General features: G+C 54.0%; 1 protein-coding gene across 5 annotated transcripts in view; it reads right to left on the bottom strand.

The window, feature by feature from the left end:
• GTF2IRD1 (GTF2I repeat domain containing 1) overlaps positions 1–25,684 on the bottom strand; it is a 67,497-nt gene that overhangs the window by 19,053 nt on the left and 22,760 nt on the right. For all 5 annotated transcript variants that reach the window (XM_054847814.1, XM_054847815.1, XM_054847817.1 and 2 more), the window contains exons 2-15: positions 25,192–25,320; positions 22,971–23,112; positions 19,990–20,136; positions 16,213–16,396; positions 14,816–15,126; positions 14,261–14,350; positions 13,281–13,364; positions 12,143–12,326; positions 10,840–10,865; positions 8,156–8,276; positions 3,846–3,883; positions 2,673–2,753; positions 849–938; positions 234–296 (exon numbers count right to left, since the gene is read on the bottom strand). In XM_054847814.1, coding sequence (XP_054703789.1) covers positions 234–296; positions 849–938; positions 2,673–2,753; positions 3,846–3,883; positions 8,156–8,276; positions 10,840–10,865; positions 12,143–12,326; positions 13,281–13,364; positions 14,261–14,350; positions 14,816–15,126; positions 16,213–16,396; positions 19,990–20,136; positions 22,971–23,112; positions 25,192–25,314 — 1,684 coding nt within the window. In that variant the 5' untranslated portion in view covers positions 25,315–25,320. The remainder of the gene's footprint in view (positions 1–233; positions 297–848; positions 939–2,672; positions 2,754–3,845; positions 3,884–8,155; positions 8,277–10,839; positions 10,866–12,142; positions 12,327–13,280; positions 13,365–14,260; positions 14,351–14,815; positions 15,127–16,212; positions 16,397–19,989; positions 20,137–22,970; positions 23,113–25,191; positions 25,321–25,684) is intronic.

Genomic DNA, 25,684 nt, shown 5'->3' on the forward strand with positions numbered 1-25,684 from the left:
TGCTAGCAGCAAGGAGGAAAAAAACCAGGCGAAAAAGTAAATCCAGGCAAGAGAGGGGAGGACAGAGCCTGAGAACACAGCAGCGTCCTTCCACGCTGAGCTTTTCAGAGGCTGAATGCTTTGCTGACAAGGCAGGAAGCCCAGGAAACCCAACCCAAAATACAACCGTGTTCATCCATCCTTCCAAAAACTTGCAATGATGAGGCGATGCTCGGGATTCATTGCACACTCACCTGATCCCTCCATTTGCTTTTCCTCGCGTCGCGACTCCTCGCTGGACACCTTCTCTGTCCCTGCTGAGGAGGAGGAGGGTTAGCGGTGGCCAGTGTCAGCAAGACCAGACAAGATACGAGCAGGAGGTCTCCGGGTCCCCTGCAGCCACCCAACCGCCTGCTCCCCTCATTAAGCTCTGAGCACGCATCCCCAGCGTGGGCTCGGGCTGGCAGCAGCACGCCAGGAGCTGCATAAGCAGAATAAACCCATCGCCTACATCCGAGAGGTCTGCCTGCCCTTCGGCGCGCGCTTCCTGGGAGAGGCGAGACCCAGCACGAGCGAGGGCGGCTGCAGCACCGGCACAAATGCCCCGGGGTAAATCCCAGTTGTGAGCTGGGCAGAGGAGCTGGGGTTTGCAGCGAGCTGGGACTGGAGAGAGACTGGGAGGGAGCGGCAGTGCCGGAAAAGCCGCCAGTCTGTCTCTCAGAGCTCCCAGCTGGCCTGATTGAGGCCACAACTCTGGAAGCGGGTCCCGACTCCATCACCTTGGCTCGTAAATGGTATTTACTCATTTCTGACACACACACAAACGCCTGTGCCCCCACGCAGTCTCCTGGATGCTTCATTTCTGGTACCTGCTACCGTTTCTAGGATGTAGTTCGACTCCTCTGAGGCCATGTGTGTGGACACCGGGTCGTGCATCTCATCCGAACCGGGCGATCGGTCTGTGGACAAAACCCATGGGCAGCTTTTGTTTCAATGCTGGGGAGCACCGTCCCCAAAACAGGGTTCAGAGGGTCCTGGGCCATCAGCAAGGGCTGAGGGAAGAGCCCCCCCGGGTCCTGGGAACCCTGCACACCACGGCCCCGCACCAGGAGCTGCTCCGGGGGTGCATCTACCTTCTTCCTCCCCGGGATCACCCGGAGCTTGTCCCTGAAACCCATCTGAACTCTCAGCCTGAGGGAAAAGAGCTGAAGTTTCTTCCTAACCTCTGCGGAAGGTGAAGAGCAAAAATAGTTCAAAACGATTTACTTGGCTTAATTCCGTCTAGACACTCACTTTTGACTCAAAAAGTTAATGCTGCTTGACTTAGCTACTCCACCATGGGAAAACCATTCCACTAGTGCTCTCTTCCTTCACAAAATCACACCTCCTTGGGCTTCCCTTACGTAATCTGTACACCCTCTTCATTTTAACCTGTCTCCCCTAATGCTGGGCTCTCCGATGTCCTCAAAGAACTATCCAAGTTTAGCTTTAAATAAACCTTCAGCTAGTTTAAATACTTCAATCAGGTCACTTCTTAATCAGCACCTCGCAGGAAAAATAATCCCACTTCCATCAATTTCTCCCTGTAGGTGAGCGCCTCTTTCTATTAATCCTGCTCCCTGCCCTCAGCTCTACTCCCTCTGATTGAACTTGATCTTCAAATAAGGCAAGAAAAGGTGGACTCTGGACTTGAAGTATGATCTACCCAGCGCCGGAGAAGTGATAACACCTCCTCCTCACACACACCGCCAGCTCGCCACGTATTAGCTTTCTTCTCTTCCATTAGCTGCCAAGTTGCAAATTAAAATGTTTGATCTACCACTGCACCACATCCTTCAGCTTCCCCTACGTCAACCATACGTTAAGCCCATTCTACGACAATCCTGGAGCGACTCCCCAGATATCACTGTATTAAGGGGACTGCTACAATTTGGGTGCAACAGAGATCGCACGGGGGCAGCGGGGCCAGGCGTCACTGCTGTCCCCAGCATCGCTCACCCTCAGGCACATCAGGAATCTTGTTGCTGCCCTCATTCTGGTGAGATTATTAATTAATGTTTGTAAAGCACACTGAAAATGCAAAGTGCTAACTATCCACTCATTAAACCCTGAGGATCATCCTACCATTTGCTGCACTGTCCAGGTCAGGTAAGTGGAAAAATGACTCTCCCGGCTGCCCCTCAAGCACCCAACTGCTCGTCTCCATCACCACCGACCTCTCCAGGCAGAAACATCAGCACCACCACTTCCAACATGTTTTCAGCACGTGCTTAATATTTAACCTGTTCTTCCAAACTCTTCATAACCAGGCTGGTTTTTTTCTAAATTAAGGACCTCATCGAAAGCATCCCGTGCTCGATACCTGGGATCCTCCAAGCCCACGCGTGAAGGAAAGCAGCAAACCAGGCTCGCTTTTTCCAGGGGAAAGGCGACATAGAAAAGCGATGAAGGAGAGAGAGAAACAAAAGCAAGCCCTAAAACACCTTCCGCTACCCACAGGAAACCCACCGATTCCCAACAGGCCCCTTAAAATGACCTTCAGTAAAGACAGATGAGTGCGTGGGTGCAGGGGGACCTTCTGCGCTTGGGAGACACCCTACAAACGCCTCTTCTCAAAGCCACACGCCGAGATGCCAGGCAGCAGCCCTGCCTGTGCAGAGGCCACCGCATGCAGCCAGTACCCCAGTGCCTACCTGGCACGGTGATCTGGATGATGTCCAGCTCGTCCGGCTCAATTTTGATCTGCCTGATCCCACCCAGTTCGCCTGAGGTACCTACCGGGGAAAGGCAACGAAAGGCAAATGGCCAACGGGAACCAGCAATGCCGTGCCTGCCCACCACCGCAGGCAGGGAAACCACGGCCAGCCGCGACTTCAGTGCCAGCTGAGCATCCCACAGCAACGAGGCTTCAGCCAAACGGCCCAGCAGCATCAAGCCCATGGCACGGAGGTTACCCAAAGGTTGCCTGCGGGCATGGCCTTCGCTAACTGCTCGGCTGGCAGGAGCCACCAGTGCCCTTGAACTGGCCACCGGCCCTCGTCACGTGCTCGTTTCCTGGCTTTCTTCGCTTAAACCAAGTTGTCAACAAGTGTCGGTGGGGACGCAGGAGGATCCATCTCCAGTGGCATTTTTAATACTCCCAAACTCATGTTTGGGACAAGCCCCTCTGCAGACCCGTGCCCTGGGAGGACCGACCACAGCCGCATCACACCAGGGCACAACCAGCTGAACCCTGGCAAAATTCAGCGCGGTTTGACCCCCCACCGGGCTGGGAGCCTGCGCCAGCCTGGCCGTCCCGCAGAGGCTGCCCCGGGAGGATGCTGCAGGTGGTGCTCAGCCCAGCGGCCTCTTATCTCCAGAGAAATTTCCTCATTTAGGGTGGGACTGATTCACTGCAAGGTGCTGAGTCACGGCTTGCAGCTTGGGCAGGCAGAACAGCGAGGCTCGGCATGGCTTCACCTATTTGGTGGTGATTCAATGGGTCCAAGCACCTAAGCCTAGGGAAAAGCGTTTCCTTCTGATTTGTGGTGCTCAGAGCACCAACACCACTGATTTCTTGGTGACCTGATCGTGGAGGCTTTTAGGGAGAAGGGAACTCCAAGGCTGAAGACTTCCCTTAGCATTGCATTTAAGCATGTGCTTGAATCTTGTTATTTCAATTTATGCACTTTTGGGACCCAACCGGAGGGTCACGGAGTAAGACCCTTCATCTCTGCATCTGTCAAACAGGGATAAAATCCTGAGAGAACTGCCCCATGGAGCAACCAGGTAACTGGTGCCACACGTCCAAGTGACTTTGCAGGCAGCTTTCTCTAGTGCCCCCCACAATATCACTATTTTGCAAGAGAAAACAAATTATTCCTCACCTGGTTCACAGCTTTCAGAAACGCTACACTTCTCGGACCTGGAAGGGAAAGGCAGACAAGAGAGGTGGTCAAGAAGTAACCAAAAGGAAAGCTTAAAAACCAGTGGTGTGCCTAGGACTGATCCTGGCAGGAGGGAGAAACCCCGCAGCCCCCGGCGATGCCAGGCAAGGGCTGTGGAGGGGTCCCCGGGAACACTGCACCCATGGGTCCCAGCAGCGGCGCAACATCCGTGGCTGCAAGGGAAAACCACGACCCGCAGGTTTCTCTGCAAGCAAGCCCTGCTCCCAAACCCTCCCCGGTCCTGCACCACCGCCCATCGCAGCCCTGCCTCCAGACACCAACGGATGTAACCGCAGCAGAGAGCTCCTGAAAGCAAGAGAGGTTTTAAGCTCAAAATCTGGTTGACTCCATCCCTTTGCGGCAGAGAGCAGTGCATAAAGCATCATTACAATGTGGTTACTCATGGAGCTAAAGCAAATAGGGAGAAAGGAAAAAAAGTCAATTGATTTGGTAAATATTTATTCTGCCCAAAGCTTTCCTCCCCTGAAAACTGGGCGCTATCCCAAACTCGCATCTACAGTTAACTTCACATGCTCAGGAATTTACACAAGGTGTTCAGCATCCAAATGAGATTACTTTGCATTCTCACGACGCGTTTGCTTTCTCTCTCTTTTTTAAACAAGAGCAACCACAGCGCTTTGGCAATAAATGATCTAAGAAACAGCACTGGAAAACGCACTCCTCCACAATGCTGGTCCTTCAGGAGGAAGGAAAACCCTTCTGAGCCAGCACCACATCCCTGTTGGCTCAGGGGGGACGTTCAAAAGCACTTCTCACTCGCTTAAATCCACTCAGCAGCGCCAGCAGAACAAACTACGGGCAACGTGAAGGAAGCCAGGAGTGCTCTTGAAATGTTCTACCTAAACGTGGTATGGGGAAAAGGGATCTCTGGTCTAGAAAGTACTGTATATATGACCTAGGAGCCTTGGGAAGGGTTTTCAACTCTCCCACTTCAGGTCAAAGCCAACCTTTCCCTAGGGAAATTTGGGAGGGGGGTTTCCCTGGGGAGTGCGTTACTCCCCATGGTATCTGGCCCTTCTCCCTGGAGCACCCAGCACTGCCCTTTCCCTGGAACTGGACTCTGGCCCGGGCGGACCGCTGCTATGGAAATGCTCTGCTCCCACCAAGGAACAGAGGTTCCTCATTTGCAGGAAGAACAAAGTGGGATTTGAATAGCCACGTATTTTTTTCCTGTAGATAGGTGTTGCCAATGCATTGGGAGATTTGGGGAAAGTTAAGTTTACCCCTGCGCACCACCACTGCAGTTCACCATTCCCTTTGTAACCAGAGGTGCACGTGAACCTGGGGCTCTGTGGCCCGATTCCATACACACACACAGAGCATAAATTAGGAACAAGGCATATATATATATATATATATATATATATACACACACACAGGCAGGATATATTTGAAAGGGACCCCAGGATGATCTTCAGGTTGTGCCAGATTCACACCAGCGGAAGGCGGCCAGCCCAGCCCAGTGTGGTCCACATCACGGCACCACCATGGGGAGGGCGATCCAAATCCAGCTGGGTACAAACCACCCCTAACCCCCCCTATTTTTCCCCCCATAGGGTCCTCTAAAGGAGTTTTACTGCACCATGCAATCCCCACCTGGCCCACAGCTGGAGTGCAGCAGGTGAGACAGGGATGGTGCAGCATCAGCGAGGGCTGTATGGAGACCATGAGCCTCCGGCTGCCCTCAGAGCTCTGCAGCAGCAAACCTCAGCCGCCACCCTGCCGGCACACCCCCACAGACACGCAGGGGCTGGTTTAGTACCTATTGCTTTGCAGAAACCAGCTCGGCATCCCTAATATCCCATCCTTCCACCCCCTTGTTTCCAGTCACACCAATTTAACTGCACAGTGGGACCTTCTGTGGCAAAAATTAAAAGTGTCCTAATTGCAAATGTTAACAAATGAATGGGAAAACGAGAAGCCCCAGGCCAGGTTTCAGCCCCGCAGCGTGCTTAGAGGCCAGCGATATTTGAAGCATCGCCGTTTCCCCTGGCATCCAGCATGCAACGGATGCTCTGCTGCTCCCCAAGTCTAAACGTCTCCAGACCTGGAGCGATTCAGCAAGGTGTGGAGAGCAATTGAGAGCTGGCTGAGAAATGGTTTTGTGGCTAAACCCTAGCTGGGGATCCTGGAGATTCCAGTTTAATTCCCCATAACACCAGCGAAGCACCTCAGGCCTGCACCCAGCCCAGCTGAGTTCCCACCGCAGACGTCTCTGGCCAAGGCTCTCACCCAGAGTCCCTTCATCGTTGTGGGGAGAAACAGGCGCTTGTGGGGTACGATTCCTCCAGCCCATTTTAAATGGTTGGGCAGGGCCGACTCACCCGGCGCACTGAGCTCACTGCTGATGAAAGGCGCTGGAGCGACTCAGCCAGTGCCACTCCGGCACGGACCCCCAAAGGCAGCCGCCGCCGCCAGCCTCCCTCCGGCAGAGTGGGCGAGCAGCCATGCTGCCACGGCTCTGCCTCACCAGCAGAGCATTGGGGGTTGCTGTCCTTTGAGGGTGCCACCTGCACGCTGAGCACCGACCATTTCAACACATGTACAACATCAATGCACAGAGCAAATCAACGTCACCCAGAGACCTGGTCCAGGCAAGCCAGCCCAACCACCTGCTCATCGTAACCCGCTCCCCGTGCCCATGGTTGACTCTGCCTTGTGTCACATCTCCACCGTGGCACGGCTTGTATTGCACTCGCAGCCAACGGTACAAGGAAGCGGGGTCAGCCTCTGCAAAGTGCAGGAAATGTCACCGTGGCATAGCATGGGGCACGAGTGACACCCATGGGTGCTCCCGGCACCCTATCCCTGGCAGAGGAGAAGATGAGAAGAATTTGGTTTGTTCCATTTAGCAAAACAAAGCCTGGGAGGGGACACGGCGGTGTCCCACAGCAGTGGGGCAGCAAGGTTGTGCAAGAGCCATCCCAACCCCAACGACCCCCAAGCCCTCCTTTGAAGCTGGAGATACCCCGCGGGCTGGGTGAGGAATGCCAGCCCTGTGGACTGGGCAGCTCGAGAGCTCTCTGCCCTCTTAAGCTGCAAGATTTCAGTGCTTGGTGCACCGCTGGGCTTGCTCGCTGCCTGCTCTAACGCTGCCTTGGCGGCATGTTCCCCCACACAGGGCGAGCACGGCAGCCACGTCCAAGGGGACAAACCTGAAACAGCCCTGGAGAGAACCAGGAGGAGAGTCCGGGCTGTTGCAGGTTCATGCCAACAAAGAGCCAAGGAGGCAGGAGAACCCAACACGTGCCATGGAGCAGATGGGGACAAGTTACCCCATCTCCCCATCCCGGCTTGCAGGTGTCACCGACCCCATAGCACGGTCCCCCGTCCCGGCTGGTGGAGGTGTCAGCATCGGGCGGCGAGACTTTGCGCAGGAGAGGCTGAGGAGCACTCACTCCTACAGCCCTGATCCTGAGCCCCCCTGCAGCCGGCAGCCTCCTGCATGGGTGTGCAGACGGACATCCCAGCAAAGGGGGGGGTGTTTTTGCTGCTTGTAAACCTGTCCATGACCGAGCCGTCTGTGCGGGGCAAGGCTGGGAGAAGGCTCCTTTCCCTGCAGCACAGCCCTGCCTGTGAGCACCAGTTATGGTCCTGCCCTGCTTCTTTTATTTTGAGTGATGAAGGAAACTGGGGCTGCGCAAAGGAAAATACCTTCTGGATCTCCCAGCGCGGGTTGGAAGGCAGTGCTATACGCTCCACAGGCCCTGCCAGCACGTTACAGACCAGTCTAGCTCGTGGCATGGTTGTACCAGAACCAGGTAACTCTCATAAAAAGCCTCGGGCCCTGCTGAACTCCATAACCCCACCTTTATTAAAACATCTGTTAATCCGCTATTAGTCTCCCCGTGAGCTTTATAAACAAGTAACGCTTAATTAGCAGGATGTTGTGTTATGGTGCCTGCTGAGGGTGAATCCTTAGGCCGTGCTTTAACAATGGAGATCGCTCCTGCAGATAATCCCAGCCTGCCAGGGCACGGCCCCAATTTCATCATTTTTGTACAAAATCAATGATTGCAAACTTCGCTATTTTGGCTCGCAAAAGGATGTGGGTGCTCAGTCTCCTCCTGCGTCAGCTAGCTGTACCATCGCAGCGGGTGTTCAGGCAGGCAGGAAAGCAACGCCCTTCCAGCAGCACAGCGATAACCTGCTGGGCACGTTAATGTCCCCGGAATAGCTCTGGGAGGGATGTCACTTTGCAGTGGCCAGGGAACAGGAGTGCCACTTACCTGCTGTTGGCCTGCGAGGTCCCCACCAGGTCCAGCACGGCCCCGCGGTGCGGCTCGGGGGAGATCTCCCCGGGGGGGCTGGAGGGCTCCAGCTTGGTTGGATCTTTGGTAAATTTGCTTCCTGGTGGCGGATGCACAGGGCAGGTTTGGAAGGAAAAGCAAAACCAGGATTAGCAACCAGAGATGCCAATAACGCAGCTTTTCCTCCTCCATTTGTTCCCCCTCTAGTCCCAGAGCTGAGGTCGGGGTAGGGGACAGGTTTTCAAGAGTCACCTGCTTGCAAAGAGAAGGGTGCAGATTTCATTGGGTTTACACACTAGAATACTAGCAAGACTTTTGCTTAAACCTCTACGTAACTAAGTGTGCGCTGGGAAGCCCTGCTGGGGATGGAGCGTCTCTGGAAAGGGCTGGCTGCTAAGACAGGGTGCCAAGAGGTGGGCACTGGGGTCGGGAATCCCAGGCATGGCCGGGGCCATGGACCAGTGCCGCAGGAGCAAGCCCCGAAGCGGGCAGAGCCCCGTCCGAGGGAGGGGACAGGAGCTCAGCAAAGCCTAGAGCAGCCGTGTCGCAGGCAGCCCCGTCCCGCAGCTCCAAGCCCCGCATGCAGTGGGAGAAATCTCTGCTGCAGTGACACAGAGGGGAACAAAAGCATCCTGTCACCATGAAAAACCTCCTCTCTCCCTTCCCTGTTCCTCAGCAACCTGAAAGGAGCTGAAATGAAGCCTCAGCAATGACCTTGGAAATGAAAAGAGTGATCTGAAGGCAGGGTAGGAAATGAAAATCGGGCAGGGAAGGTGAGCGAAGAGCTGAAGGATTAGTGCTGGGGGAAGGAGGGAATGAAATTATGCCGCGAGGCTGCAGAAACGATGTAGATGTCTTGTTCAATAGCTGCTGCCAAAGGCCCTTCACTGGTCTCAAAGTGCCATCGTGACATCCCCACCCTTCCAAAACATGTCCCGTTCGTGGGAACATGACATCTTTTTCCTTTTGGCTCCAGCCTGCAAGGAAGGGCAGGGCTCTGGCAGTGGGACCAGCAGCAATATAGAACCTTAAAGACGCTATTTATCTACTGACAGTGCAAAAGGCTCCTTTTAATTTGTGCTTTCTATGGACCAAATCTTGTTCTTGCAGCAGCAAAGCCTGCCTGAAGCTGCTACCCAGGGGAGCAGCAAAAATAGGTTTCCTAGCAGTGGTGGGTATTTTAATTAAAGGGTGAGCAAAACTGTACAGGGAAGCTTTGGGATACTTCGCAGTTGGCAACTTAAAATACAGCTCTGCTCAGAAAATAGTGTCTTTGCAAAAATGGCACCTCCTGACTCAGCAGATGGTTGGGGTTTTTTTTTTGCACTGTCAGATGTGCTGACACGAATCACAAAAAGCCAGGTTTAATGTGTTTTGCTTCTGGTTGCCCTGCAGGGACCAGGCAGGGAGGGGGAAACTGCCATCCACCCTGGCCCTGCTGGGTTTGCTTCCTCATCTCCTAATTTCCACCTGCACCACCCTGCCATGTAACCCCCGGGCTCGTAGCGCGGTGCTTTCCATCAGCAGCTCTTGAGCTGATGTACGGACGTATGCGATGCCTCCCCCCGATACTGCGCAACCACGGTGGATTTGCAAAGAAAATCCAAGCATCCCAAGACACAGCTCGGTGCTCTGTCCCTTGGGGGTGGGTTAGAGCTTAAAAAATCCTTTTCTTGAGAAAAAAAGTCACTAATGGAGCTGGAGACAGAGAAACTCCCCCCATGGAGGTGGAACCCCCTCCAGGGCTCTGCTAGAGGTCCCTTTTGGGTGGCTCTGGTGTCGTCATCCCCAGGGAGCACCCTTGGGCCTGGGGCTGTCGTGGGGCCACAGGGGTTAATTTGGCCGGTGAAGGTGTCACAGGAGAAGGTGGTGTTGGGAAAGCCGGTAGCGTGCAGGGTTGGCAGCTTGGGAAAAAAACAAAACCAAACAACAACCCCAAAAACACGTCTTTACTTGCAAGCCGAGCCCAGGCAATCCGGGAGCGGGGCTGGGCGGTGATAAATCGGGGTGCAGTGCCATAGTTCAGGCGGGTATCAGGGCGGTGGGATGGGTGCAGCTGCTGGAGCAAGGGTCGGGTCGGACCGCACCGGTACCTGTCTCATTTTATTTGCCAAGAAGCACTTAGCCTGGCTTCTCCAGCTCAAACCAAAAGGAGTAAAAACACAAGGCAAAGCCAGCCGAAGAAACCCCTTCTCAGGGTTTTGTCACTGACAAAATGGATTTTTGTTGTTTCTTTTTTTAAAACAGTCAGCAACTGGATGATGCTAGTACTTCCCAGCCAAAAAAAAAAAAAAAAAAAGAGAATAATTTACCAGTGAGGAACCCAGCAGTGATTTTCCTTCCTCCTGAAAGCACAGAAACATGCCATGCGCTGCCTGTAGCTGCAGCTCAGCCCGGCGCAGGGAGCCAGCCCAGCCTCACGCACCGCGGATTTCTTGCTTAAACCTTCAAAACGCTATTTAAGAGGCGCACAGTACTTGCACCGATTGAGGCGAAGGCAATCTCATCGCGCCCGGGTGTAAGGCACAGACCAGGCTTCTCGCTGAGCATAATTGCAGGCGTCCTGCACTTTTGCTGCTTACAGGTGACATTATTTCAACTCTGCTTCTCTGGATAATCTTTCAATTTTGTGGGCAATAAATCAAAGGACGTGAAGAACGTACCTGTAAAAATTCTCTCGTCAAACATCCTGGGAGGAAAGGAAAAAAAAGGGATTAGAAATACGTGCCTCTAATAACTGAATTTCAGGTTTTATTAATGAACTGCATTAAACCAAGTCAAAATAGTAATTTTATTCATTCTCTAAAAAAAGGGAATGAATTTTTCAGCTAAAAAAAAAAAAAAAGCCTTTTAGCCTGTTGTGCAACCAAGCAATCTTACAGCATATGCTTTTTAACTAAAGCACCTTTAAATCTGCTTATAAGCCATTCTCTTAATTTAATTAACTTATTAAACGAGGCTGCTATAGGCTGGCTCTACCAAAAGAGACCATGGGACCGAAGTAGCTGTTGCTGGACTTTCACTTCACAACGTAGACCATCAACCAGATGTCACTTGTCTCCTGAATATCATATTTGGTGCCACCTACAACTTTGCTCATGGGAGCAAAGTGTGTTCAGGGGCACGTCCCAGGGCCCGATCCAGCTCGGTGCAGCCCGAGCTGTGAAGGACAAAGCGGCTCCTCCACCGGCTGACATCTGGAAAGCTAATTCCTTTTAAGATGCCCGAGTCCTGTTGATGTCCGTGATTTTAGCACCCTTGGGAGCCTTAGCCAGGGTTTTTCTGCACCATAGTTTCACACCTCTAGCAGGGGAACAACACAAATGCTGCACAGGCAGGGACTGAATAAATAAATATATTATAAAGCAGATTTTCCTGACAGAGAAGGAAAGAGGGGTTGCACGGTGCAGAGAGAGCTGGGAAAGCATCCACTCCTCCCACTCCAGTGCAAACGCAGACACCAAGACACAACGCCCTGCCCGTAGGTGATACATCCTCATCATCATGTATATATATATATAGGACATCCGTAAGTGATCACCGCAAAACAAGGTGGAGGGGAACCCCTGTGCATGGTGAATATGGATGTTCCTCCTCCCGCCCAGAGGCGCCGCTCCCATCCGCCAAATGCCGTTGGAGAGATGCGTGCCGCGATCGGAGGGTCTCGTTACCCCCCAAAATGCTTAGGGTGGCACTGGCAATGTCCGCACGGACTTACAACAGGGTGGTGGGGCTCGAGGGTGACCGTGGTACGGCCAGCCCTGCCACATCCTCATGAAGAGGGAGAGAGAGATGGAAAACAGAGGGGTTTTGGTGGGGGAAAGAGTCATTTAGCTCTTTGCCATAAAAAAGGGTAAAATGAGTTTTGGGCATCAAAACAAATCCTGTGAGTATGGAGGGAACACAGCTTAAATCCCTGAGCCCCTTCGAGACCAGGCACTCTCCCCTGCCTTCCTCACCACCCACCTTTTGATGACAAAATGGATGTTGTGCCTCTCCTCCAGTATCCGCTTGAGTTTGGGGACGCCGTAAGTGCAAGGTCTTTTGAAGGGTATTTTGTCCGGGATGCCGATGATTTCCACCGCCTCGGGGTCGCAGGCAATCTTCCGGTACGGGACGGGGACCATGTGGTCTAACCCCAAGGCTTCGGCTGAAAGATGAACACATGGTTTTCACTTAAATACGTGCTTTTCCTTTTACGGATGATAAAATGAAGGGGTAAAGGCTTGAACTCAAGCAGAGTGAGTGCCTCCTGCCCTCTTTTGCTTTGCTTGTCCCAAAGGTGAGCTCTGGGAGCAGCTCGCCCATGGGAGATGGGACAACGGGGAGACGATGCAGCAGCAAACACAGCTAAGTGTCCTCCAAACCCCCCAGATGTGCCCGGCGCTGCTCAAACCAGGGGTGAGCTGGCCCACGTGCCGTCCCCAACCTCGCCGAGGCTGCAGCAGGTCCCTGAGCTAAATAACACGAGTTGCATAGCACATATATAGATTATAAGTCACAGAGCTCACCTATAGCCCATCTATAACTCACAGTGACATAGCACGTATCTATAGCCCATCTATAACTCATGAATTACACAGCCTGATGAGGACGGTACGGACAACAACCTCCAGCCCATTCCCGAGGGATTTCCTGAGCTTACAGCTGCCCAAACACCTGGGAACTAACCCGAAAGCACTGCCCGTGGCAAGGGGAACACCAACGGCACCTCTGAGCCGTGCAGGTGGAAAAAAAGCAGCTGCAATAACGACAACCTTCTTTTTCCCTGCCATGTGAATTTAAAACAGCCACACGCCACTGCTCCCCCTCGCCCGGCGGTGCCCAGGCGCTCTGACCCGGCACGCCACACTTCAAACCGGGGCTGTTTTACAGCCCAGTTCTAAATTCCTCGACGGTGGGGGGGGCTCCAAATGGAAATATTGACATAACCTTCAGCAGACACCCAGAGACTGGGAGCTGCTGGGCTAAACGTGTTAGGAAGAGAAGGGAGCTCTAGCATATGGCTTCTGCTGCTGTGTTAGGGAACAAAAATGATTGCTATATAATGATATGCAAACCACAAGCGCTGCAGATGCATAATGGGATATTAACTCCTACTCACCATATCTGCTGTTAAACAGAATTTGCACGCACTCCCTAAGGGTGTTGATATCTTCAGTTTCTTTTATAAAACTGTCCCACTTATCTATCAAAACAAAATATAAGAAATAAGGAACTTCCATATGGTTTGTACACAGCAGATGCACTTTTCTCGCGCGAAGCGCTGGGAAGCAGGAACAAGACTTTGCTGCTTTAAAAATAATGATTTCTCTCTTCCTGAGCGGATTGTGCCAGGCTGGCAGATAAAGTCTGGGCTTCCCCAGCCCCAGCCCCAAGCAACCTCCTCTGCAGCCATGCATGTGCAAAGCAGATTCCTAAGAAATGACCCCATAAAACTTCTCAACCCTGAAATGAAAGACCCTCTGGGATGGAGCAAACTCAACCTGAAACAAACCTTTGAAAGGCACGGCCATTTCACAGAGGAGCTTTTTCATCTCCTTCTCTTTCCCAACTTTCCCACCCATATATTTTTTTTTTTCTTGTTTTTAATGCAGGCGGGCGAGGGTTTTGATGTAAACACGTCAGCATTTTTAGGTTGCATTTCCCTTGGGTGGGGTGGGGGTAGGGAAACAGCAGTCTTCCCCCCTGTTACTGATCCCCGCGGGCACCGCCGCAGAATCACGCCAGGGTTAGTGGGTTTCAGCTATTTAGAAATAACACCAAGCTTTCAGGGGGGATTTGCTGTTCGCAGCTCAGGCAAATGGCCTCACCCAAAGCCATGCCTCGGTTCCCCACGCGGGGATGGGATTTCCCAGCCGGCCACCAGCGCTCAAGGACCGAGCGTCGTGGAGATGGCAGGGACGGGCTGAGCGGGGATGAAGCTGTGACGCTGAGATGTTATGGCAAGTACAGGGAAAAAATCCCCCGGCACTGCCAGGTCCTCGCAGAGCACAGGGATGGCTGGGAGAGACAGGGCCGGGGGGAAACCTCTCCCTAAGAGGTGGCTGCTGGCCGCCTCCAACGCCAGAGCGGGACACAGACCTGTCTTGTCATGGACGATGGAGAAGAGGATGCGCTTGGACGAGTGCACGTTCTGGATGAGGGGACCTCCAGAGACCGACGATTTCTGTCCTGGACAAGAGGGGAAACAAGGAGAAAGGGCTGATGAGAGCCTGACCGATGCTCCGGGCACCTGAACAAGCCCCCGGGTGCTGTCCCCCACCAGCAATGCCGACCCACCCCCCCACCCCCCCCCGGCTCTCCTCCGTGCACCCTGGCCTGTGGCAACCCAGCAGGGTCCTGGCCAGACTGAGCCCCCACCGTCCCCCCACAAGTCCCCCTCCAGCCTCATGGCGCAGCACCCGGCATTTCAGGACAAAAAACGGAGGTGTGCCCCATCGGCACCTCGCAGGCACCCAGGGGAGGGCTGGGGCGGTGCGGCATGGCAGGGGGGAATCCGCTCATCTCCATACGGACCAAGCTTTGCACCGATTTTCATCCGAGGACCGCCAAAACACCCGGGCCTGTCCCCTGTCAGCGCTGGGGGACGGGGCTTCGCACCAGGCCCTCGTCTGAGAGCAAACTCCAGGCTATTACCACAGCAGTCGCTGTACTCCTGTGAGGAAGGCACCTTCAGCTCTCCCGCAGGCCTGGGCAGCAGCGCCTCGCCGCCCGCGTTCGGCCCGGGCAGGCCGGAGGACACCTCTTGCTTTAGGTCGACGGCGATCTGGGTCGGCAGTGAGACACCGTATAAGAAGTTGGTGACGGCGACGGCGGAGGGGGTGTCCTGGCCGGCGGGTTTGGCCATGAGGCCGTTGGCACCAGAGTCGCGGCCGCCCTTGGGGGCGAGGGAGGTACAAGTCAACTCAATGCTGGGGTTTGGCTCTCGGCTGGGCTCGTCCGCCGGCCTGAGGGGAAGGAAGGGAGAAGAGAAGGAAAAAAACCCAGGTTCCTTTGGGTCCGTGGCACTGCTAAGCCGGGACAAGCAAGGACGCGGAGGGGGAAGGAGAGCTGTGCCCGGGAGGGTGGGACACGCTGCACCACTGGCTGCCAGGCTCTTCCTTTCAGAAAGTATAGCCATTACCCAACCTCTTCCAGCTTCTTCAGGCACCTGCACCATTTTATTCTTCTTTAAGTGAAGCAGGTTGGTCTTACGGTAGTTCAAGGCATTAATATCAGCTAGGGCAAAGCCACCCTAGCTCCACAGCCCAGCGTTTTTAAGGAATAAAACATCTCGTGTGACCGTAACCACTTGACTCCATCGCCTGTCCCAGCCCCCAGGACCCACGGCACATCCAACAGGGACCTCAGTCAGCCCAAGGATGAGCTTCAGAAACCCACATGCTTCACATGAGACAGGCGGCCGCGAGCTCACAGACGGCTCGAATTCTGCATGCCCTACTTTTAGCTGTCTCAGCCTGATTTTCCAGAAGTGCCGAGCCTTCAGAGGAGGTATTTGGTAGCGCTCAGCATTTCTCTGAATGGATCCGAGGTGCCGCCAGCCAGGCAAACGCAGAAGAAACGCACCCAAAACCGCTGAGCCCCTTGCGAAAATGTGGCCAAAATGGGGAGTTCGCCCCGCCGTGGTCCCCCGCCTCCCTCCTCGTCTGGCGTTAAAATCCCCATTTCAGCCTGGGAAGAAGCTTGCAGCATTTACACTGGAAGCCCCTCTGGAGACAGAAAAGCACTTAGCTTACCGCAGCGGAAATTTTGGCAGAGACACATAAAGCGATGCTGTTAATGTGCGCGTTTACACGCGCTTATTATAGGAACGAGTCTGAAACGGTCTCGAGCCACCCGACATCGATGAACCTATGCGCAAGGCTGGGTTTGGCACGGCTGGACCCAGGTTTCTGGGTCTGGGGGAGAAGCCAGGACATGGGAGGGACCCTCCTGTCTGCTCCACACAAAATCTCTGCCACCATCGGTGTTAGAAGAGCCACCATCCCGAGGGCTCGCTGCCCTCCCGCCCCTTCGGGGATCCCTAAAATTACCTTTTTAGCCTGAAGCGGATGCTGTGGCTGTGTTCTAAGATGGCCATCAGGGACTTCACATCGTATTCCATGGGTTTCTTGAAGCTGATCCCCTCGGGCAAGCCGGCAACTGCCAACGAGCCCGGCTCTTTCAGGAACCTCTCGTATGGCAAAGGGACCACGCTGCTCTTCCCCACGGCTTCACCTGGGGAGGGGGCAGAGTTACACACCAACAGACACTCCGTGCCCCTGGCCGCGGCCGAGCCGGGCTGGAGAAGTAAATATAAGAGCAAGAGATCCCGACGGAAACGTTATGAGAAGAAAACCTCTTCCTACCTCTGCACTTAGCGTGCAAGGCCCTCCAAGCCCTTTCTAAAGCGCTAATTAATAAAAAGCTCACAAAAGCCAATAAGATGTCTCATCTTTCGGGTTGCGCAGTAAAATCCGCGGTTGGGGTCACTTGGCACAAGCCCACCCCTGCGAGCACCCGCACGTGAGCCAGCGTGGGATGTGGCCACCGGCAAGCCGGGAGGGAGCCGAGAGCTGACAAAGGAGGCTGAAGGGCTTGTGCTGATTTTTATCTCATGTCTACTAAGATATTCTGGGAACTTTATTTTCAGTCAGTTTTCTTATTTTACCTCCTGGAAGAATGGGAAGTACTTTGATTGCTGGTGCCATCAGGCAGTCTCGATGCACTTTGAGAGACAAGAAAAAAACACCCCCAGCAGTCTCCCTCCAGCCCACCGTTTGCAGGCAGCACGAACACCAATACGTTTGACTGCACGATCGCCTCCAGCAGCCCAGAAATCTCCCCTGATGACGGGCACAGAGTCCCCCTGTGTCCCTGCCGCGTGGGGTTGGCTCCGTTGTACCTCTGACACCAAAATCTCGCCAAGGAGTCGGGAGCAAACTGCTTTCCCTTCCCCGGCAGCAGCAGATGACCAGTGAGCATCGCAGCTATACAGAGATTTTCTAAACCAGCCTAAGAGCCCACGTGCCCAAACTGGGGCATCTTACGGTCCTCTCTAGGCAAGACACCATCAGAAAATCAGCCCCTTCTGAATGGTTTCATGGAATGACCAAATCCTTGCGCTGCTCTCTGCGGAAAAATTACTTTGGAAACCAACCCAAGTCACTGCAACCAATAAACCTGGTGCTGAAAGCACAAAGCAGAAGAAACAGCCGTGCAGGAATGTGACCTGTCTGGCAATGCAGTGTCCAGATGCAGAACATCTGGCCACATGGCAAGGTGTCTGCGCCTTTGTCTCCAGGCTGAGGGGCAGGCAGAGGAGATTATGGGACCTTTAAATAGCTGTGGGATTTTATATTGTTGCTTTTCTTTAGAATATCTTCTTTTTTCTCTCTTCTTTGAAAAAAAACCAAACAACAAAACCCACCAAAAGATCTTACAGAAACCCTGGAAATCTTGTGGCACTGTCAGCAAGTCCTTATTAAAAGTGATTTCTTCAACATGTGCTTTGAAGCAACGCGTGACAACTAACGACGTGCGACTTGCACGAGCCATCAAGGCTCCTTATAGGCGGGATGGATAATGTTTTAATTAAGCCAGAAACAGAAGTTTCAAAATGAACCTTTGAACCACAACACTGCAAGAACATTTTCTGCAAGCCCAGAGGGTACTGATGGTTTCCCTGCCCCGATGCAACAGCTCTAGCAGCTTTCCACTCCCTCCATCACCTCTCGCCGTGATGGGGAGAAGCTCCCAATGCCCACGGCGGCTCCTTATCAACCCAACGCTCAACAGCTCCCCGAACGTATTTTTATGGGGAATGCGTTACTGTCAAAGTGACCTTCACCAAGCCTCGCGCTGCCGTGCAGAGGCTCACGGTTTAGCTAAAGAGAGACAATAATCATCATTAATGCCTGTTTAATAGAAGCCGGCGGTAATCAGTCATCCTGTTGGTGTGAAGATTAACCGGCTCTGGAGGGAATACGCGATCTTTTTGACTGAGCATTTTCTAAGACTTTTTGTTTCCAATCCCTGTTGATGGGAGGAAACCAAAAGGATAAAAAAAAATAAAAATATGAAAGATAACTGTTAATTTCTGACAGTCCTCTTGGTGTTGGAAACAGAATTACCCTGGGGCACCTACTATCTCCTGCGGTATTTCTCCCCACTCGACCAGGAGCGGCTCTTCCCGGTGGGCACGCTGGGAGGGGAGCATCTGCCTGGCAGGTTTCCCCATCCAGCAGCTCAGGGATGGAAACAGCTGATCCTACTGAATTAGCAGCAAAGGCAGAATCACACCCAAAGCCAGAACTACGCCCAAAGCCAGGGCCAAAACCACCAGCCCAAGGATGTCCAGCCTCCTCCTGCCATGGCAATGCTGGCCACCCTGGGCTGGGGACCCGGCCAGCTTGTCCCCGCACACCTCGACAAGGTGAAGAGCATCACAAACTCATCCCGACAGATGGGCCACCTGGTTCATACACCCCACGCTGATGCACCTCGATCAAGCTTTTTTACGCAATTATATATTCACGATATGTCATACACGAATAATTCCCGTGTTCCCAAGAGGCAAAGCACGGTGCTCTCCCGGCAGCAGGACAACGAGACCTGCAGCTTGGAGCGGGGATCCAACCAGTGCTGAAACACCCTCCCCACCCCATTCCTTGGCTCTTCTGCGTTGCCCCTTCCTTCCTGCTTGGGCTCAGCCTTTTGAAGGCAGCGAGAGGATTTGATTAACCCCGTTAATGGGAATATCACCTCCAAGTCCTTTAAGTGGTTTCAGAAAACCTCAGTGACTGTCCATCCCCGGGGGAAGGGATGCTATCTCCCCTTTCTGTCTGCGAAGCCTGTGGCAGGCGCTGGTGAGGTGAGTGCTGAACGACAGCCAGCAGCAAATCCTGCACACAAGCCTAGGGCGGTTGGTGGGAGCACCCGATATCCCCCTTCCCATCATGTGGGAGCGCCCATTCCCAAACCCAGCACACAAACAGGGACCACGCCTGCGCTCTGGGCTCAGGGAGACCCGCGCAGCCCCGGTAGGGAATATTGGGGCTCGCCACCCCATTTTCCCAAGCCAACCTCGCTTTTCCTACCCGGAGCAGCACGGCCCCGTAGGTGCTGCCGGGGGATGAGCCGGGAGCACGACCGCCACCTCCAGCCGCTCTGCGGGGGCTCCAGCGGGGACCTCCTGAGCGAGAAGCAGGCGCTGCCGCCGCTCGAGCCTCCGCAGATTGGGCCCAGAGGGAGCTCTGCAACCCACCGGGTTACATATCAACAGCCATATGGTCATCTACATTTTAATTGCAGAAGCTTTATTGCCGGGGATGATGCATGTGCTGGAATGGCACCAGCTCGTCTCTCGGAGCTGGGGCTGCGGGGCCGCCTGCTCGCAAAATCATCTTTTTTCCTTTTAAATAGACTTGCCAGGGAAAAGGGTGAGAGAGTCTCTGCAGAGCCCCGACACAGCGCTTGTGAAAGAGGAGCTGTAGACACAGCGTCGGGGATAAAGGTACACTTGAAAATCACAGTCGGGGCATGGCAGAGGCTTCCCCTGGCCGGGGGGACAGACAATGCTCCCCCCAGCACGGGGATTTTTTTTGCCCAGTTTGAGGCACTGGAAAGCGAAGCAGCAGTGGCCGGGTCCCATCTCAACACACCGCTAACCCTATGCAGGAGCACGTCCCGCCGTGCCGCCCCTGCCAGGTGCCTGCTCCCTTGCCGGGGACCAGGCTGGGGCTGAAAGCCGCATCCGGCAGCGGTGCTGGGCAGCTCAGCAAGCCCTGGGGGCAATCCAAATCCCCAAATGGAAGCGTGAAGGTTCTTACTATAAAGCACATCAAACACTTCCTCTACCATCTTCCTGAGGAGGTACACGTCTGATCCCTGGTCCGGGGAGACCCTGAGCACGCTTCGCCCGCACTCCTTTGCCTTCTTCTGCGCCTCTGCATCCTGCTCCTTCCTCTGCTGGACTCCTGCAGGGAGGGGAGAGGAGAAAACGGGAGACGTTGCAGTGAGAAGAGGGTTCACGGGCGACGCCACGCGCGCTTTCGAGCACCTGCGAAGCGATCGAACCCATTGGCTCGGTTATGCCAACTTCAGCCAGGGCTGAACACATCCCTGCCTGCCAAACCCCACGCAAGACGGGGGTCCTGTGGTCGCTGGGTCCCTTGCCGCCCCCACGGCGTCAGCAAAGTCCTCTGGCTGGGCAGAGGGGTGCCCCGGGTCTCCCACCCGCCCCACACCCTGGCTCAGACGGGGCCACGGTGCCCAGCAGCTCCCGGCGTGCAGGGGAAGGTGCCAGCAGGGGTGGCGGTGCCAAGAGCGCTGCCGGGAGCAGGGTCAGTCCCTGCCAGCCGGGGACATGCTCACCCCGTGCGTGCCCCCCCCTTCCCCGGTTTTACCCGCTCAGCTTCACTGAAACTGTTGTGATTAATTGGGCAGCGCGTTGCTTTTCTCTGGTTTCAATCTGCTTAGCCTTCAATCTCTCAGGAAAAGAAAATCCGCCTTTCTTGGAGGCTTTTTTACCCTTCAGCGTCACGTAGCTCGGTAATACCAGCTATTTCCTGCTAATTTCCCCCATTAAACCTCAAATAAAGCATATCTTCAGCAATGACTTCCTTGCATCTCTAAACACTCAGAAAATTAAACACTACAAGTGCATTATTGCCGTTCTATCCAAAGTGATTCACAAGGGATTTTTGGTGGCGGAGGACTAATTCCTTCATCACCCTCAACAGGCTCCTGCTGGTGATCGGCCCTGGATGCTGCCTGGGCGCAAGGGAGGAGTCTGTGGATCCCTCCTGTGGAAACAGCCCGCGGCTGGGACATCACTGGGATGGGGCTGAGAACCACCCTGAAAGGGGACGGTCACCCAACACCGCACAACCCCCGGCAAGCTCCGTATCCCTCTCGCAGCGTGGGGAAATGGGCCCTGGAAAACTTTTTTTGGGGTGTTTTACCAAAGTGGTGAAATTCATCCTCATCCACCCCCTGCGACTGACTCTCCCTCTCGGCTGGGCGATAACTCCCCTCTGTCGACATTAATCCTGATCACCGTCAAGTTCCCCCCGTGCGCCAGGAAAGGCTGAGCCAGAGGTTCAGATAAAGGGGGCCGTTCCAGCGAGGTCTGCGCGCCCAGAGAGATAAGAGGCTTCTTACATCTCCCAGCGATGTCTGCTTCAGATTACTTCGGATCCTTTCTAAGGGGGCAGCTAGACCATAAATCAGAGGCACTTCCAGGGATGCTTTCCACTGCGTGCCAGTTGTAAGAGCTTTATAGAGCGGAGTTGAGCCTGGGCCATTTATAATTCAAGACAGAGTTATCACGTTTCACTCTGTCTCCAGCATCAGCCGCTTCGCCTGAACCCCATCGTCAAGATTTTGTGCTTTCAACCAGACGTAACCATTTCATTTTGACAAAGGTGTAAGTGAAACCAAAGGAGAGGGGCATCAGGATGTAATCAGCACGGCGGCAGGTCACCAGCCAGGGTAGATGTATATACATTTCTAAAAGTGAGATTTGCAGAAGGTCATCAAATATAGCGAGTTCTAGGGAGACACAGCTGGCGTTTGGTGTATCAGATGGAGCTCCCTCGCGTTGGCCACCCCGCTGCCGTTCACCGCTCGGGTACCTCCCTGCCTCTCGTGGGCGGTGGGAAGGGGAGGCAGAGCCGCCCGTGAACGCAGGAAACGTCCCCAAAACGCCTCCTGTCCTGCAAAACACAACGCGCCAAAGTGGGGGATAACTAACGGCAGCTCTCCTGGGTGCGTGTGGCGTGGCGGAGGCGGCAGGCAGCTGCCCACGGCGGGCAGGACGGAGGGGCAGAGCGGAGCTTTGGCAGGGAGCCGCTCCCGCAAAGCTGTGCCGGCTCACCCCGCGCACGTGCAGCGAATAACCCGAGCAGACAGCGACCCTGGCAGCTTTGCAGCGCTAATACGGTGCCCGTCAACACCACGCACGTGCACACACACCCGGGTCGTTCCTCTCCACTGACATCCCACTGTGGGCAGCATGTGCCAGCAGATCCGGGCCTAGGGTCCGCTGCACCACCAAAGGCAGATCCCGTCCTGGCTCCTGCACGGAGGGGGGAAAGCAGCCGTTGGCGTTCTGGGGATGATGCCAGCCAAGAAACGCAGGTCCCTGTGTACAGCATGGCTCCTGCTTTCCTCTCAGCTCCCAGGCTGTTTTCGGGAGCCAGCTGAGAGGGCTGGGTGCTGGCCTCACCGCACACAGCGCTGCCGCCGGTCACACACGTCCCTGCGATACCTGGTGACCCCGATCTGAGACCGGGGGGATTATGGCTCTTGCTCGAGTCGTCTTTCCACCACTGTTAGCCCCTCAAAAACAAGCAGCTCCACAACCAACACTCTCAGCTCCCACATCCATCCCTGTTTTTCCAAAACCAGGAAAAAAGCCCAAGAAAGCCTCTCTGCTCTGGGGGATCACTAGGACAAACTATTTCTGCTAAGACCTCAACAGCCACTCCGGTGCACCAGCACAGCGGCAGTGCTGCCGCAGCCCGACGGCGCTGGGGGCGCAGAGCAGCCGTTCAGCCCCGTGCTACCCCAGCGGTGCTTTCGGAGGAGAGCCGGGGCGCACGGTGCCCTTCCTGGGAGGGGACAGGCTCCAGCCATGGCTCCCACCCGCTTTCTCCATCACTTTAAACACCGCTCAGCCCCACGGACAGACCACACCACGGTGCCCCCACCGAAACCACAACCCCTCCGTGCACAGCAGGGTCCCAGCCGGCACAACCGGAGCACCAACCGCGGCACGGGAGAAGACCGCGCCGGCGAGGATACTCACTGCAAAACTTCTGGAAGTCGGCTTGCAGCTCCTTGCGGGCGCTAAGGAAGACCCGTCCCTTCTCGGTGCCCACCACGAAGGCGCTCTCCTCGTGGACGGCGATGCAGGCCACCTCCGCGTTCAGCTTGGAGAGCGCCGAGCACTGCGGGGAGGCACCGGGTCAGAGCAGCCGTGGGAGCATCCCCGCTTGGCACCCCCTGCCATTTTCCAGGGGGATTTTTTTTTTTTCTTCCCATCAAAAGTTTCCCCAATCAAAAGCAATGTTCTGGTTTGGGTCAGAATTTCATGGGTTTTATGACATCTCCTAAACACTTCAGCAACTTTACAGCTCCAGAAAGGTATCCAGCTGAGCTATGCTTTCCTGGAAAACAAGAACTATTTACCCATCGTTTCACTTCACTTTTTCCTATCCCAAAAGTAAACATTTTCTAGTATTTCTTTAAAAGAAAACATTCCTGTAAAAGAAAAAAAAAAAAAAAGAAAACATTCCTGTAAAAAAAAAAAAAAAGAAAACCCAACAATTTAGATTTTTCCACGAGCTCTAATGAAATAAGGAGCACGGGAATCTTCTGCAGCTGCAGAACACTAATATGGTCAAAGTCTGGATTAGTCGAACGATTCTTCTTGTACAGTTATGCAAAACATTAAAGAGATGGAAGACTTCCTCCATTAATCCATTTTATGTAACGTGCGCTTCCTGCTCTACATAATACACGTGTATATGCAGTTTTATTATTATTTTTTATATTGTAATAGTTACGCAGTGCCGGCAGCTTGAGTCATATTCCCATAGCTACAGCACCGACGCTATGAAGACGCTATCCCCAGGTCATGATTTAAATGGGTACAACGGGGGATTTTCCCATCGGCAGCCCTGGTTAGACACATCGCCCGTCCCCGGCACTGCGGAGGGGCCGGAGGATGCTGGCGGCCGGGGAGGGAGCAGGAAAGCAGCTGCCCGTGGACCAAACCCCCCCGAGCTACCTTCAGCTCCCCACGTGGATTTACAGCGAGTTGGATTTGCGTGGGCTTAAACCAGTCTCTACATAGGGTCATTCTACCTCCTGCTCACCTTCTTCAAGAAGGAGGTATTGAATCCCATCCCCCAAAATAGCTATTTTTAAGAAACCTCCTTTCAAAAACCCAGCAGTCAATAGAAGTGTTTTGCTCAAAAAGCCCAACGCTCAAAAAATAACTATAAAATCTAAGAGACATCAGATTTGGAGGCAGACCAAATCCAAACCCTAAGCCCACTTGGCGACGTGCACGTGGTCCCGTGGTTTATTTTTCACGCACGCAGGCAGCCAGGCTTCAGTGGGTTGCGGAGCCCGGCCCCGGTGAAGCGCTGGGATAAAGGCTGAATTTCAGGAGCAGCCTGGCCTCCTGGCCCTGGTGTCAGCACATAACGAGGACTGCGGAATAATGTATATTCATGAAGAAGTCAAACTATGATAGCACGATTTGCTGTATGGGATGGCACGTATATAAATCATCAAAGCTGCTCGGGGTGCGTCAGCTCTGGGGAACCTGCTCCTTAGTGGGACGGTGATGGTTAAAAAGAAGGAAATTAGTATTAGCGAACCAAACACCCTACCTGGGTAGAGAAGACGACGCATCCAAGGTAAATACATTAAATACAACTCGGCTTTAAAAAGGGAGGGCTATTAAGCACGTCGCATTGCATTAGACATTTGTTACTACACACCCACTTTCCCTTCTTGATCACATTCACAGTTAAAAATAAGATTAGCTCTGGTCCACGAGACTTAATCCAGACAGTTATCTTGTTTATGTAAGCACGGCTGACTTAGGCAAGGTTTCCACCGGGAATTCTACGTCAAAAGATATGAAAGTTATTTTCTTTGTTCTCAGAGATAAAAGCCATTGTTCTCCTGTTGTGTAAAAGCTCACGGTAACATTGGTAAAACATCAAGAAAAAAAAAATACACCCAACCACCCTACATTCAGTTGATACCCACATAAATATTAATGGACAAACAGTACACATCTGAGATTAACTTGGGCTGACTTTATGATCCTTACGGCTGTCAGGGCAGGAGAGGACTTTTATTTCCCAGCTCCGGCAGCTCCCTGGGCTTTCCGGCAGCGGAGGGGAGCAGGACGAGCTCGACAGCCCTCCTGCTTCAGCCCTGCTCCCAGCCAGCCCCGCTAACGGGAGGCGAAACGAGGGAGGGGGACGGGGACACCACCGGCCTCTTACCATGGAGTCTAAGGCAGACACTAAGCTGGTGATGATTTCGTCTTTCTGGGGAAAAACCATATTCCACTGGTCAGCTCTGGAGGTGCTGAGAGTCACATCTAAAGGCTTCCCTGCCAGGGCCATATTCACCTGAAAATAGAAAAAAAAAAAAAATGGTATACGTGTTGCTGTTACTGCTGGAGAGCAGCGCAGCCCCAACACCAGCGCCAGCATGGATACACAGGGGAAACTGAGGCACGGAGAGAGGCCAGCCCAAGCCCTGCATTCCCCAGGTCTCCTCTGCTAAAGTCAGATAATTACGGACGCTGCCAAGCCATAACCAAAGCCCTGGACCGATGCTGTGTGTCCCAGCAGCAGCAAGGTCACCTCCGCCCTCGGGACTCAGCCTCGGGGAGATGCCACCACCGCGCAGGGCGTGCCAGACCGACCGTGCGGTGGGACACCCCGGGTGAGCAGCCTGCGGCCGCGCCGACCCAGAGGACGTGACGCCGGA

Source organism: Grus americana, chromosome 19, assembly GCF_028858705.1.
Source record: "Grus americana isolate bGruAme1 chromosome 19, bGruAme1.mat, whole genome shotgun sequence".
NCBI classification, from domain to species: Eukaryota; Metazoa; Chordata; class Aves; order Gruiformes; family Gruidae; genus Grus; species Grus americana.